Source organism: Cannabis sativa, chromosome 1 (assembly GCF_029168945.1).
Source record: "Cannabis sativa cultivar Pink pepper isolate KNU-18-1 chromosome 1, ASM2916894v1, whole genome shotgun sequence".
Lineage (NCBI taxonomy): Eukaryota > Viridiplantae > Streptophyta > Magnoliopsida > Rosales > Cannabaceae > Cannabis > Cannabis sativa.
The window spans coordinates 39379938-39393220 of NC_083601.1; the positions used below are offsets into that span (position 1 = coordinate 39379938).

A 13283-nucleotide genomic window follows, 5' to 3' on the forward strand; every position below is an offset into this window, starting at 1 on the left:
TTTGTCTTCCGATTATAGTTATTATTAATTATGAAAAATTATTAACTCGCAATACATCTTCTTATAGTAATATTGGGCAACTTTCAGTAGGAGTGATCTGGGGATGCTCAGTACTAACAAAGTGGGTCTCAATTTAATCTTTCAACAAAAACCTCTCAAGAAAATGGCTTGACTACAGCAACGATGATGCCTTACTTTTGTCCCCCCATAACGTTTTATAATACACACATTTTGTATATAAAATTTTTAGATATTTTATATATTACTTCTTAAAAATAATTTTTTAATCTATCTCTTTATATATTTTTATATTTATCCCATATGTTTTGTTAAATAATAAAATAGATTTTGTATTTTTTAAAATAGTACGAATGTCAAGGACCATGAACTGAATTTTTGTCAAAATAAAATTTAATAATAATCCGATCTAAATGTGCTATGAAACAACTATTTATATTTTCTATATTTGTTTATGTTAAGAATTATCTTTAAGTTAGTTATATTAAAAAAAAAGGTTATAAAAAATTAATAAACTTAAGGTCCTATTTTTACAATTTTATTGTAAAATACAAAGTTTATTTTATCATTTAACAAAATAAAAATTCCAATCAATAACTTTTGCAAAATACAAAATCCAAAATAATATTTACCCATTTATATATTTTTTATTAATACATACAAAATTAGTCGTGACATAAGGTAATGTTTCTTGAAATGGCATAAGGTAAATTTTTTTTTTTTTTTTTTTTGGTTAAGTGGCATAAGGTAATATTTAATCTCATAAAGTTTGGTTGTACTATTATAAAATGGAAAAGGAATAAAAAGTAAATTGAGGGTAATGAAATAGTATAAATAAAAATTAATTTATACATATAGATGCTCGCTCAACTCCAATCAAACATTAAAATGTTAAATTTGTTAATATTATATTCTAACAACATTTTAAAACTTATCCAATATATAACATTATTTATAGTATCCCATTAATATTAGCACGACACCATATATAGACTTTATCAAATATATTTTTCTTAATTTTTAATATTTATAACTAAATTTTTTGTATATATATTATTTGCATTTATTTATAATTTAATAAAATAATATAATACTAAAAAAAATATAATTTTAGTATTGTGATTGGAATAAAAAAAAAATTAATATTAAAATTCCATTAATTTTGTATTAATTTAATACCAAATTTAATATTTATTATTAGAGTTGTCGTGAGTTATTGAGTTATGCAAACGCATTGAACATTTATATTCTAAAAGATGAAAAGTAAAAGGAAAAATATAAGAGGTGATAGCTAGGCTCTAGCTTTTTGTTTTTATTGTTTGAGTAATGATAGAGAGAGCTTTACATTATTACGAAAATTCAATTACAAAGGCCAGCCCGAACCAACCTTGAGGGAGACAAAAAAGTATTCTTATGGCCAAAAATAATTATACAACATATTTACTGATTAAACTCCTATGTATAGTTTTTGGTTAGTAACGATATTGTAATTACTTAGACTATATTTGTAAGAAAGAAAGGATAAATAGTATCATCTTTTTAAGGAGTATGAGGACAAAATATAGTAAATAACATGCATATAAAATATGTATATTGTACAAAGTTAATGGAGTTGATAAGAGAACAGAAGTCATAAGAATTGAAGTTGAAGACTAACACAGTCCACTGTTTCTTTTTCTGCAAAGAAAGCGAACCTTCTCTTTTCCCTCATTATTACTCTCTCCAAACTTTTTCGACTATATGTTTTTTCTTTTCTATTTTCTTTTTTTTTTTTGGCTTTCTCTCCTTGACCACCTCAGTACTACTCCACAACTATATCTAACACCATTAATAAGCAGAAGATAGCGGAATACATTCAGATAAAGTAGACTAAAGAAAGAAAGAGAGAGGAAGAAATTAAGAAAATGGAGGTCCATCTTGGAGACTCGTTAACAAGCTTTCAAGAACACCACACTTCGGATTCTATTCCAGATCTCTTTGCCTCTGAAGCTGATCATATGCCTTCAAGAAACTTTTTCACTCGCTTTAAAAACAGAGATTTCTACGTTCCTTTTCGAAGTGAGGCAATTTCTCATATTTTACAGGTAATTAATTAAATTATAAGTTTTTATAGCTAGCTATACTTTCTCTACATTTTTCTATTTACTTTCTTGTAATGTAGTTGGGTTTTGTAGATTTACTTGTTTGGTTTTATAAAAGCAATACAAATTAACTTGATTTTTAATTTTTTACTTATCAGGCGCAGTTCTCCTGTAACTTAGACCCCTTCATATCCTACCTTGCTATCAATTACATGGATCGGTATGTCTCTAAGCAAGAAATTCCGGTAATTCTCTCAGAACTCATCAGTTATAATTTTCTGAGCAATCAAACAGACCATTTTTTTTTTGTTTATCACCCTGTACCTGATGATAGATCATTCATATTATGTAGCAAGGAAAGCCCTGGATTTCAAGACTAATGGTAATTGGTTGCCTCTCTCTAGCTTCAAAGATGAAGAACTCGCCATTCTCAATATCTGATATTTATGTAAGTAAATATTGAATCTTTCCATAGTTAAACATAACACTCACCGTGCTCTTAAAACATAAGTAATTACTAATGACTATGACATGTAACAGAGAGAAGAGGGTCTTGTGTTTGACGCTCAAACAGTTCACAAAATGGAGCTGTTGATTCTTGATACTCTGAGTTGGCGAATGAGATCCATAACACCTTTCTCATTTTTCTCCTTCTTTATCTCCTTTATCGAAATTAATGACCCATTGACACAAGCTCTCAAAGACCGAGCTTCAGACATGATCTTCTGCTCCCAAAATGGTACTACTTTTTCACATTAACTCTTTTTTTGCTTTGTTTTCTACTTCCTTTGAGGCAATCTTATAATGTTTTTTTTTTCTTGGTGAAAGACATTAAGTTCTTAGATTATAAACCGTCAATAATTGCGGCATCAGCGCTCCTCTTTGCAACTCATGAGCTATTCATACAGCAATTTGCTTCTTTCAAGGCTTCTCTCTTAAACTGTCAACACATTAAAAGTGTAAGTAACCAAGAATGGAAGCCGTTAATTTACGTTTGATTTCTTATGTTGTATGTTCCTTACTATATTAGAGCGGTTTACAATGCAGGAGAATTTATTGAAATGCTATAATATGATGCAAGAAATGGTGTTGATGCAAGGGTACGGGTCGAATTTAGACACATCATCAAGCACAAGAACACCAATGAGTGTGCTTGAACGTGAAATCACCAACTCAGATGGCGAAAACTCCATGTCCATGTCCATAGCTACTGCTACTACTGCTACTACCTCCTCGGCTCAAATATGTGTCACTTCATCAATGGTAGACAAGGATGACAACAAGAGACGAAAATTGAATGGTGTGTGTAATAATAACAATAATAATAATAGTAGGTTTCAGCTTTCTCAGTTTCATCACTACTGAGTACTGATTATTAGAACCAAACAAGGAAACTGGTCCATGTCTAGTGACAATTGTCTCCTGTGATGTTCGACTTTTTGGGCTCTGATTTGAAGCATTAGGCGTTGTAAGGGGTCAGGCTCAAGTCTGTTTCACTTTCCTCTGTCTCTGTCTCTCTTTCTTCACACCCTGTTAAAAAGAGTAAAGTACTGGGAAATTATTTAGAACAAAATAAAAATTTGGTTAGTAGGATGTGGTGATGACATAAAAACAGGGTTTTGTTTACTTTGATGATTTTAAGTACATTTTAATTTTCAATACAACGCTTGTCCTCTTGTTTTTTTCTTTCCTTTGCCTAGTTTGGATGCTGTTTTAATATAGAGACACTTTGAAGTTTGAATTATTTTTTAATAATTATATATCATGTTATTTTATATTCAAAATCACCCTTCATTGTCAATTTCACTCTTGTATCCTGTGACACTAATTTGTTACCTGTACTTTAAATTAAAGACTAATCGAATTGGAAGAAAAATGAATAAGAGAAGAACCTGCACTATTTAAACCAAAAATATATATTTATTTAATTAGGTTTACTAGTTAATTTGTTTGCTGCTTCATGAAATGTCTAGAGACCTTCTTGCCACTTGGACCCATCCAACCCACACTGTCGAGGAACGACGGTTTGGTTGTTTCATTGGCTTTCATTGTTGAGTCGCTCACAAAATACAGGTCATTTCACGTGACTGAGTCATTGGCTATATTTATTGCTTTAGTTTTACTGGTTGGGTTGAGATTGAGTTTTTGACTTAAGGGGCATGGGGATGTTGATTTTAATTATGGGTTTTCACGTAATTTGTGGTGGCAATTTAAAATTTCCCTAACGGATTTTATAAGGTGTGTTTGTATTTGGTATTTTCCAACGATGTATTAGCTTAATTTGAAGCATGTCCCAGATCAGTGATAATGTCCTCTTTATTTGAGTGGTGTGTGACTATAGTTTGGAGTTTCATTCTCTATCTGTTTGATGTCCAATGTATAGTCAACATTAATATGGGGACATTTTTTTTTTGTTTGGTCCCAACAAGTCAGTCACGAATTTAGAATTTTCATTCTAATTGTTATGTAAAAGTATTTAGGTCTACTTTAAATAATTTATTGAGTTTTGTAGGGGCTAAAAAAATTAAAAGAAAAATATTTAATTTTTTTAGTGTATTTTTTTTGTTGGCTTATCAAGTGAATTCGTTGTTGCAATAGGTGAGAGCTCAAGTGGTTAAGGAACATCAAGGTTCGGTAGCAATGATTTGTTGGGCTATTTGGTATGCTCGAAATGAATTTGTATGGAATAAAGAAATACCTAGTGTGAGTAATGTGGTTCTCAATAAAATTGTATCTTGAACAATAGAAGAATACTTAAATGAAGGATGACTATGCACCATTACAAGTGGTATGGTACCAAGGTTTGGGTAAAGTCTCAAGAGATGGAGATTAAGATAAATGTTAATTCTGCTGTGTTCACTGCCACTCATCAATTTGGGATCGGTTTGGTAGCTCATGATCATTTGGTGAAGCTCGTACCATTATTTGTGCTGATGATGTGGAACTTGAGTTAGCTAAAGTTTTAGGCATTTGAGAGGCACTTAGTTGGATCAAGGACAAAGAATGGTCAGTGGTAGTACCTAAGTCTATTGTTTAGTGACAGTTGAGGCCATTCTTGATCACTTAATCATGAATACTCCTTTTGGTTTCGTTGTTAACAATTGCTGACATTTGATTAGTTGTTTAACCGGAGTCTCTTTTTTGTTCGTTTATCATTCTATTATTAACAAAGTGACTCATAGTTTTGCTAGATCTTCCTATTATTTTTCATATCGAATTCTCAATTGGAGTAATGTTCCTACTAAGTTTATGTCTATGTTATTAGGCGATTTGTCTTTTTCATGAAATTCTATTTCCTTTAGAAAAAATAAATATATAAATACTAAACATCACACTAACTAGGAGTGCACAAAATATGGGTCAAACCGTTCAGCCCGGCCAACCCAACTTATTTTTTGTAGTAAAGGGTCATGTTAAGAGTATGTCATGGCTCATTGGGTTGAAAAGTGATAAGCCATATAATTATGGATTGGTTATAGATTGGACACATTTTAACTTTATATAACCCAAACCAACCCATTTCTTGAAAGATGTTCTAAATTTAAGACAACATTCATACATAAAATATATTTTACATCCACAAAATATATACAAATATATATTTTATGTTTTCATACATAAATAAATTATATTGTGATAACCTTAGAATGTGAATTAACCAAAACACATCACTAACACGTATTCTATAGTTACTCTACTACTTCTACCAACAAGCCTAATGTGATAATCAATCACTATTGTTAACTTTTCTACTCACACAATGATACCCCTATTACCTTAGTTTTTTTTTAAAGGAATATATTACACACATATGTATCGTTTTTTTATGTATGTACTAGGTTGAATAATTTTATCCTGTTTGTAACATAAATATTAAAGTTTAAAATATTCATCTCAACCCAATGAACCCAACCCAAGCCACCCCTATATTATTGTACTAAGTAAAGTTGGGTTGTACAATAAAAAAAATTGAATGGTTTATAGCTTATCCAAACCGCAATCATTGTATTGGCGTATTAAAATACCTTTAACCCAGCTAACCCACCTCATTTGCACTCCTAACACTAACTTAGCATAAATTAAAGGAGAACTTTTAAAAATACTATTTTTTTATATTTTATTTATAATTTTATGGCCTAATATTTTTATTTACAAAAATACGTTTGTAAAGTTTTCAAATTACAAAAAAAAAAGAAATTGCTCATCAAAAAGTAAGAAAACAACTAAAATATAAAGAGAAATCAACCTCAAGACAACTTAAATCAACTATAACACAACCAAAAATAATTAGAAAAATAAACTATAATACAACTATAAATAAACTATAAAACAACTAAAAAAAATGATGTATTGCTTTTACTAAAGAGGTATTGTTGTTAAGAAAAAAGTTCAAAGGGTAAAAGTAAAATTTTTCTGTATTGATGTATTTTTGTATTTTTTTTTTAAATTTTTGGTCTATTGTATAATTTTTTTTTTTTCAATTAAACTTAGTCTTCTCCAATAACATTTCTAACTACAAAATCTTAATTGGACTAAAAATATTTTGTTAAAGAGTTTTTTTTTTTTTTTTTTTTTTTTTTTTTTTGTGAAACGTGGGAATTCATTAAATCAAAAGGACCATTGCTGGTCATTACAAAATAAAGCAAAAGGAAGATATTCAAACTTGATATATTCTAAAACACACAGGTTTGTTCATTTAATTATGTTATGGATAACAAAATTAAACTAACGAGAAATGAAAATGAAGCTACAACCATCTAAAGTCTTCATCATACTATTAATTTCTTTGGTGATTCTGTCAATCTCTGTATATCTCTCTCATTTGCTGCATTAATTAACAATTCTGAATCTCCCTCTACAAAGACATACTTGTGGCCTTTTTTGACAGCAATCATGGTTCCCAAAAGAGCAGCGGTTGCTTTAGCCACTAAAGGAGAAACTACCCCTACTAATTTAGTTACAATCCAAATCACCTTCCCCTTATCATCTCGAAAAGGTTGGTTTAATTAGAAAAGTAAATTTTTTTTTTCAAAAACATGTTTTATAAAACTGTTTTCACTTTCAATATTTTAATTGAGGATGAAAATTTTAAAAAAATCACTTTCAACATTTTTTCAAACAATTTTTTTATAATTAATATTTTGGACTCTGACCGCAACTTGGACCTTAGGAACCAAACTTCTCCTAAAAATAAAAACAAATTATTTTAGAATTTATTTAAATAATATTACAGTCTTATTTTGTATTATATTTTATTAATATCCATTTTATTTTATCTTTTATTATTTTTATCAACTATTTTCTGTCTCCTCATTTCCTCTCGCCTCACATTTTGGGCTTGTTTAGCATAACTTATATTTTTAAAAGAACTTCTTCTCCATTTGAAGAGCTTTTATAAGTGTTTGGTAGTAAAATATAAAAACTCTTACAAATAATATATATCAAATTTGTTTATAATAATAATATAATTCTTTTTCTTGTTTAAAAAAATTAATTTTAAAAAATAAAATAAAAATATATAAGCGTGCCAATGGATTTATGAAGAAGAATAGAATGGAGATTTTGGTGAGTCTTCATGGATTAACTCCAAGTTAATGATGCCATCACCATTATTTTTGCAAAAGAATCTGTGTTTGTTACATTAATTAACAAATAACGAGATTTTAATGTTTTTCTAAAAAAAAAAAAAAAAGAATCTAACGTAACAATAAAGAAAAAAAATAAAAAATCTAAAAAATAAATTATTTTTTTACCGTATTATTTTTTTTTGGCTGAAACTATTAGATTTTTATTATGAGAAGAATATGAAATGATTTGGTGTAATATAACAATCAAGAATGTAATTTAATTATTTTTTTTTAGAAAAAAAAAATGGTAAATTAGGTATTATAAAAGATTCATTAAACTAAAAAATAGCTTCCCGTGTTTTTTTAGAAGCACTTCCTAAAAAAGTTGGTGAGTCATTGCTTCTCTAAAAAGTCCTTTTAAATCAAAAAAGCTCTTCTCATTTTCATCCAAACATATCTGAAAGTAGCTTTGAGACTTCAAAAGCTCTTCCAAAGTCATGCCAAACAAGCCCCTTCACTTTACTTCCTCTCTTTTATTAACCGAAAAAAGAAAAATACTAACATAACCATTACCAAATACATCTTATTTTTCAAAATAAAAAAATATATATTTCATTTATGCCATAGTTAAACATATTTTGAAACAAATTTTTTACCATAAACGGAGCAGTTCCTGACATGAAGATAAGTAGTGATCTCAGTTCTTATACCACTTAGCAATAAAGCAAAGAGTATTGCGGGATAAAGAAAACATTAAGGCAGTGACCAATATGAAGGAATAAGTAACATACTTGAGAGACAAAATGGATTGCTCTAACTTTTTCAAAATATAAAATTTAAAATAATATGTATTCACAATTAATTTGAAATTAAAAAAAATTAAAATAATCTCTTGTAAAAATTTGGACATATACTTCATAAAATTTTTTATCAATAAAACTTTTATACTCCATTTTTTAATTATTGTTTTTATATTCGCTTTACCTTATTTCATTTTCTAACTTCCCTGCACCAGTGATAACTTGACTGAATGACTGCAAAACATTTAAATGGGAAGGAGCTTTGCATACACAACTTAACTTGAAGAAAAGTAATACCACAGTGCAGTAAGTTCAGTTCATACCAATTTTCACAATTGCAGCAAGTTCAATTTAGCTTCCTCTTTAAAATAAGAAACTTCAGTGACCATCCTCATAGTGTCCGTTTCACCACCAGCAGCCGCATTAAAAATGCCTTTTAATAGAACCTAATCACAGGAATACTCTTGCAATTGTGATAACCCGGTTCCAACGTTGCTTAATCCAAGTGAGATTCTTTCGTCACACTGTTTTTGGTGCTCCAATTTAATTCCCAGTTTGCATGCATGCCAATGAAATGTAAATTGAAGTGTATATAATAAAGTACTATCAAAATAGAGTTACTACAGAAAACTTGAAAGTGTAATAAAAGACAATTGCCTATATTATCTTACTTCACCATTTCATGAGTCATGGCTTTGATGTTGGAAACTTTGTGATTATAATTGAAGGAAATAGGAGCATTACAACTAAATACACAAAATATATAAGGATTACATATGAGTAGAAGAAGAGATTACAACTATTGCAATTATAATACATACGAGTACAAAGAAGAGAATAATATGTCTTAAAGGTTTATCAAGCCAGCCTACTTAGTTTAGTGTCTAAGAATAAATAGTTCCACATAAAATTTTAACCAATAAGTGATTTCAACTACATGTGTCATATTATCTCAAAAACTACATGGGTCATATGAATATGACATTTATTTATAGAGTTTTCACTCTCATATAAACATAAATGACCATCATAAAATTTTTGGATGTTAGCAATAATAATTTAGGCGTTTATAGTATTTTTTTTTTTTTGAATGATCAATTGTTTTATTAACCAATAACTTCCGCTACCAAACAAGGTAGCAAATCAGTTGGAACATCCTCCAAACTGAATCGACGATCAGGGAATAATATAGCAGCCTTCGCAAAGTGATGGGCCACTACATTAGCAGATCGTTTCACAAAAGAAACAGAAACATTACCAATAGAGTTAATCAAAGTCTTACAATCATGAATAACTAAACCATGTTAGACTTTTTATTTGGGCTTACATTAAATTTTATTGGTTTTATTAAAACTTGGGTTGATTGGATAGTTCTTTGCTGCGTTAGCCCATATTGTTGGTGATCAATTGTTAATGGGCTTAGCATCTGTGAGTAAAGTCTAGGTGAAGCAGAAGTGTGGGCTTTTCTAGTTGACTGAAGCCTTTGATGAGCAGGCCCAGCCCAACTAGGGTTTTGTAGCTAAGTCCCCTCCCTAACTCTATAAATACATATTGTCTCATCACAATTGTATACCTTTTGATAATCAGAGAAAATAAACTGCTTCTGATTTAGAGATCTAGGGAGGAAGACTTAGTTGATAGTATTGCACTATCAAATTGGAGTAACTGCTGTGGATCAATCAGAGATAATTGCTATGGATCAATCAGGTACACATACCTAATTATTATATCTTATTATTGTGTTCTATGTTATATACAAATAGATCTTGGGTTAATTGTTAATTTATTTAACATGTGGTATCAGATTGCCTATTGTATATGATTTAGAACCTATAATTTATATAACAATTAATATGTATATGTTACTTTTTTTTTTTCCAATTACATATTAATTTTGTTATTATTTTATGTTGAATTTTTTATTTTTTAATCTTAAAAGTTTAAGGGTTTTATTCCTCATTAAATTCTCTCTCTTTTGATATATTACTTGCATAAAATCATTGAGTAAATTAGAAGAATTTTAAGATTAAACTTTTAAGGGTTTATGTATTTTTTTTTTTTTTCTTTATGAAATTCAATTTGGGATTTTTGATTCTATAGTTTATACACTAAAATTGATGGTGCAAATCTCATTATCAACTAATTTACAATGTTTCTACACGTTTAATTTTTCGAATTGTATGACATACATGCTAGAATCGGGTTGATAGTTTGTTTTTATTTTATTTTTTTTTTTCGGATTGTTTTTGCCAAGAGATCTAGAAATTGAGCCTTAAAAACTCGAAATTAGTAGTCTAGATGGACTAGAAATCCAATACCGATCGAAACCCATCAATTTCCCCATGTTTTCGTCGTTTTTTGGCCGGAAAAAGAGAGCAGACCCGACTGGAGGAGCACCGGGTCGCGTGACCCGGTTTCAGACCCGCTGGAGGAAGAAGATCAAGCCCAGCCGCGAAGCCCAGTCGCACAGCCCGCGCGTGGGGGCGCGTGCGGCACTCTCGGAGGTCGTTTTTCGACGATTTTTTTCCCAGCGTGCTTAGAATTAAATTTCTGATTTTTCTATGATTTTTAATTAATTTTTTGACTCCGTTTAATAATTATTATTATTTTAATGATAATTATGCAGTTAAAAAATTATTAAAAATAATTTTTGATGATTTTTCAAAATCCGTAAATCATAGAAAATTTTTGAGTTTCTTCTCGTCCCATATGACATAGTCACTCTCTTGTTTCGTTTATCTTGACTATGTAATCTCCACCAATATTCTTTATTTCACATTTTTCCATTAATTGTTGTTCTAAAGTTATAAAACTTGATTGTTTGATACAAAAATAATGTGTTATGGTGGACACTTTATTTTTTGATTATCAATATAATAAAAGCAATTATATATCTCTTTTGGAAATTTGGTTGAAAATTATTAATTTTCAATGATTGTTTTATCACCAAATTTCACATGTTGAAGAAAATATTATATTTTTGGTTGACTATATGTGTAATTACTTGCCCAAAGGTAGTATTTACATATATTAGTTCACATTCCATGAAGTGAGTTAATATTAAATGTATGTATTTTAATTATTTGCCCAAAGGTAATAATTTAAATATATAAATTTATTATTATTTTTTGCTTGAATTAATACATATTTTTAAGAAATTTATTTGCCCAAAGGTAATAAAATTCTTAAATGATATGTATTTTTTTCTTTGTTGTTAACTTCATGAAGGTAGATCATGTGTGTGTTATATTCTCACCCCAAAGGGGAGTTTATAATGACCAGTTGACTCTACAATATTTTCTAATGCATTGCTCATATTGCTTATTCAAGTTTTAATTTTTAGATTTTTTGGTCTCCTTTTTGCGAACAACAATAACGTTTTTATCTGAATTCTGAATGCTTCCAACTTTAAGACATGGAAACGTAATGTGAAAATTGCTTTAGGCATAATAAATTTGGACTTATGCCTTCGAGAAGAAAAATCTGCTGATCTTATTCTAATATCAGAATTGTTGCCCCAAAAAAAAAAAAAAAAAAAAAAATTCTTCATGCACATTAAAAAAAAAAAAAATTCAAATCATCTTAGTTTCATTGCTATGAACCGTTTAATTCCTGAACATCTTTTGATGGTTTGCCAAACACCTCAAATACTAATGAGTTTTTCAAAGTACTAGAAAAACTATTTCACACTAGTGAAATCGCTAAAGCTGGACATCTTATGGATGAAATGGCAACCATTAAGTATGAAAAATAAAAGGAGTGCGAGATTTTATTCTGAAATTGGTGAATGTTCAGTCCAAGTTGAAAGATCATAATATTCCTCTTCCTGACTCTTTCATTATTCATCGAGCTCTTCATGCACTTCCTGCCTCTTTCAGTCTTATCAAGACAGCCTACAACACTTATAATAAAACATGGAGTTTTAGTGATCTAATTTCTCAGTGTGTAGCTAAAAAAAGCAAGCTAACAAAATGAAAAGAATGAGTCTTCTCACTTTGTTTCTCAACTCAAGCCCAACAAAGGATAAAGAAAATATGAAGAGAAACAACAACAACCAGAGGCTAAGGGATTTCAAGAAGCCAAGTGAGAGGGAGTCAATGCTTACAGTGGACACTTATATTGGAGTGGACGTTATTTATGTTGGCACACTTATTCTTGAATTACAGTTTAGTGTTCAGATTGTTTTGAACAGTAATTACTTGATTCCTACTTTTAAAGTAATTCAGTTTCGCTTCCGCTTATAGTGAACCAATGATTTTCTTTTCGTTTAGCCAATTATAGTGTTGACATTATGTTTGACTCCGAATAATTGGAAACTGTTTTTACTCTGATATTCATTTCAAATTATCATTGACTTCCTTAGCTTCCTTTTTCAATATTGTGAATATTGTGGATAAGAAATCTTATATTAAGATAACATCCTTATTGTTATGGCACAAAAGATTGGGTCATATTTCCAGAGAAAGGGTTGATCGTTTAATTAAATCTGAAATACTTCCTCCTCTTGATGCTTCTGATTGGGATACTTGTGTTGATTGTACTCGTGGAAATCGACTAAAACAAGAAAGAAGACTGCAAACCGCAGTCAATCTTTATTGGAAATTATCCACACAGACATCAGTGGTCCTTATTCCACCACGTTGTGCAGAAACAAGTATTTTATCACTTTTATCGATGATTTTTCTCGTTATGGATTCACCTATTTCATTAAAGAAAAATCTGACGCCCTTGATAAACTCAAAATTTTTCGAAATGAGGTTGAGAAACAATTAGGAAGAGTCATCAAAGTTGTTCATTCTGATCGTGGAGGAGAATAT

The 13283-nt window shown here is 29.5% G+C and overlaps 1 protein-coding gene across 1 annotated transcript; it reads left to right on the top strand.

Moving 5' to 3' along the window:
- Positions 1-1344: 1344 nt before the first annotated feature.
- LOC115704664 (putative cyclin-D6-1) lies at positions 1345-3785 on the top strand. Its single transcript, XM_030631868.2, has 6 exons — positions 1345-2102; positions 2258-2344; positions 2452-2547; positions 2640-2838; positions 2928-3058; positions 3147-3785. The coding sequence occupies exons 1-6, from the start codon at positions 1923-1925 to the stop codon at positions 3462-3464; spliced, it is 1011 nt and encodes a 336-aa protein (XP_030487728.2). The 5' UTR covers positions 1345-1922; the 3' UTR covers positions 3465-3785.
- The last annotated feature ends 9498 nt before the right edge of the window (positions 3786-13283 follow it).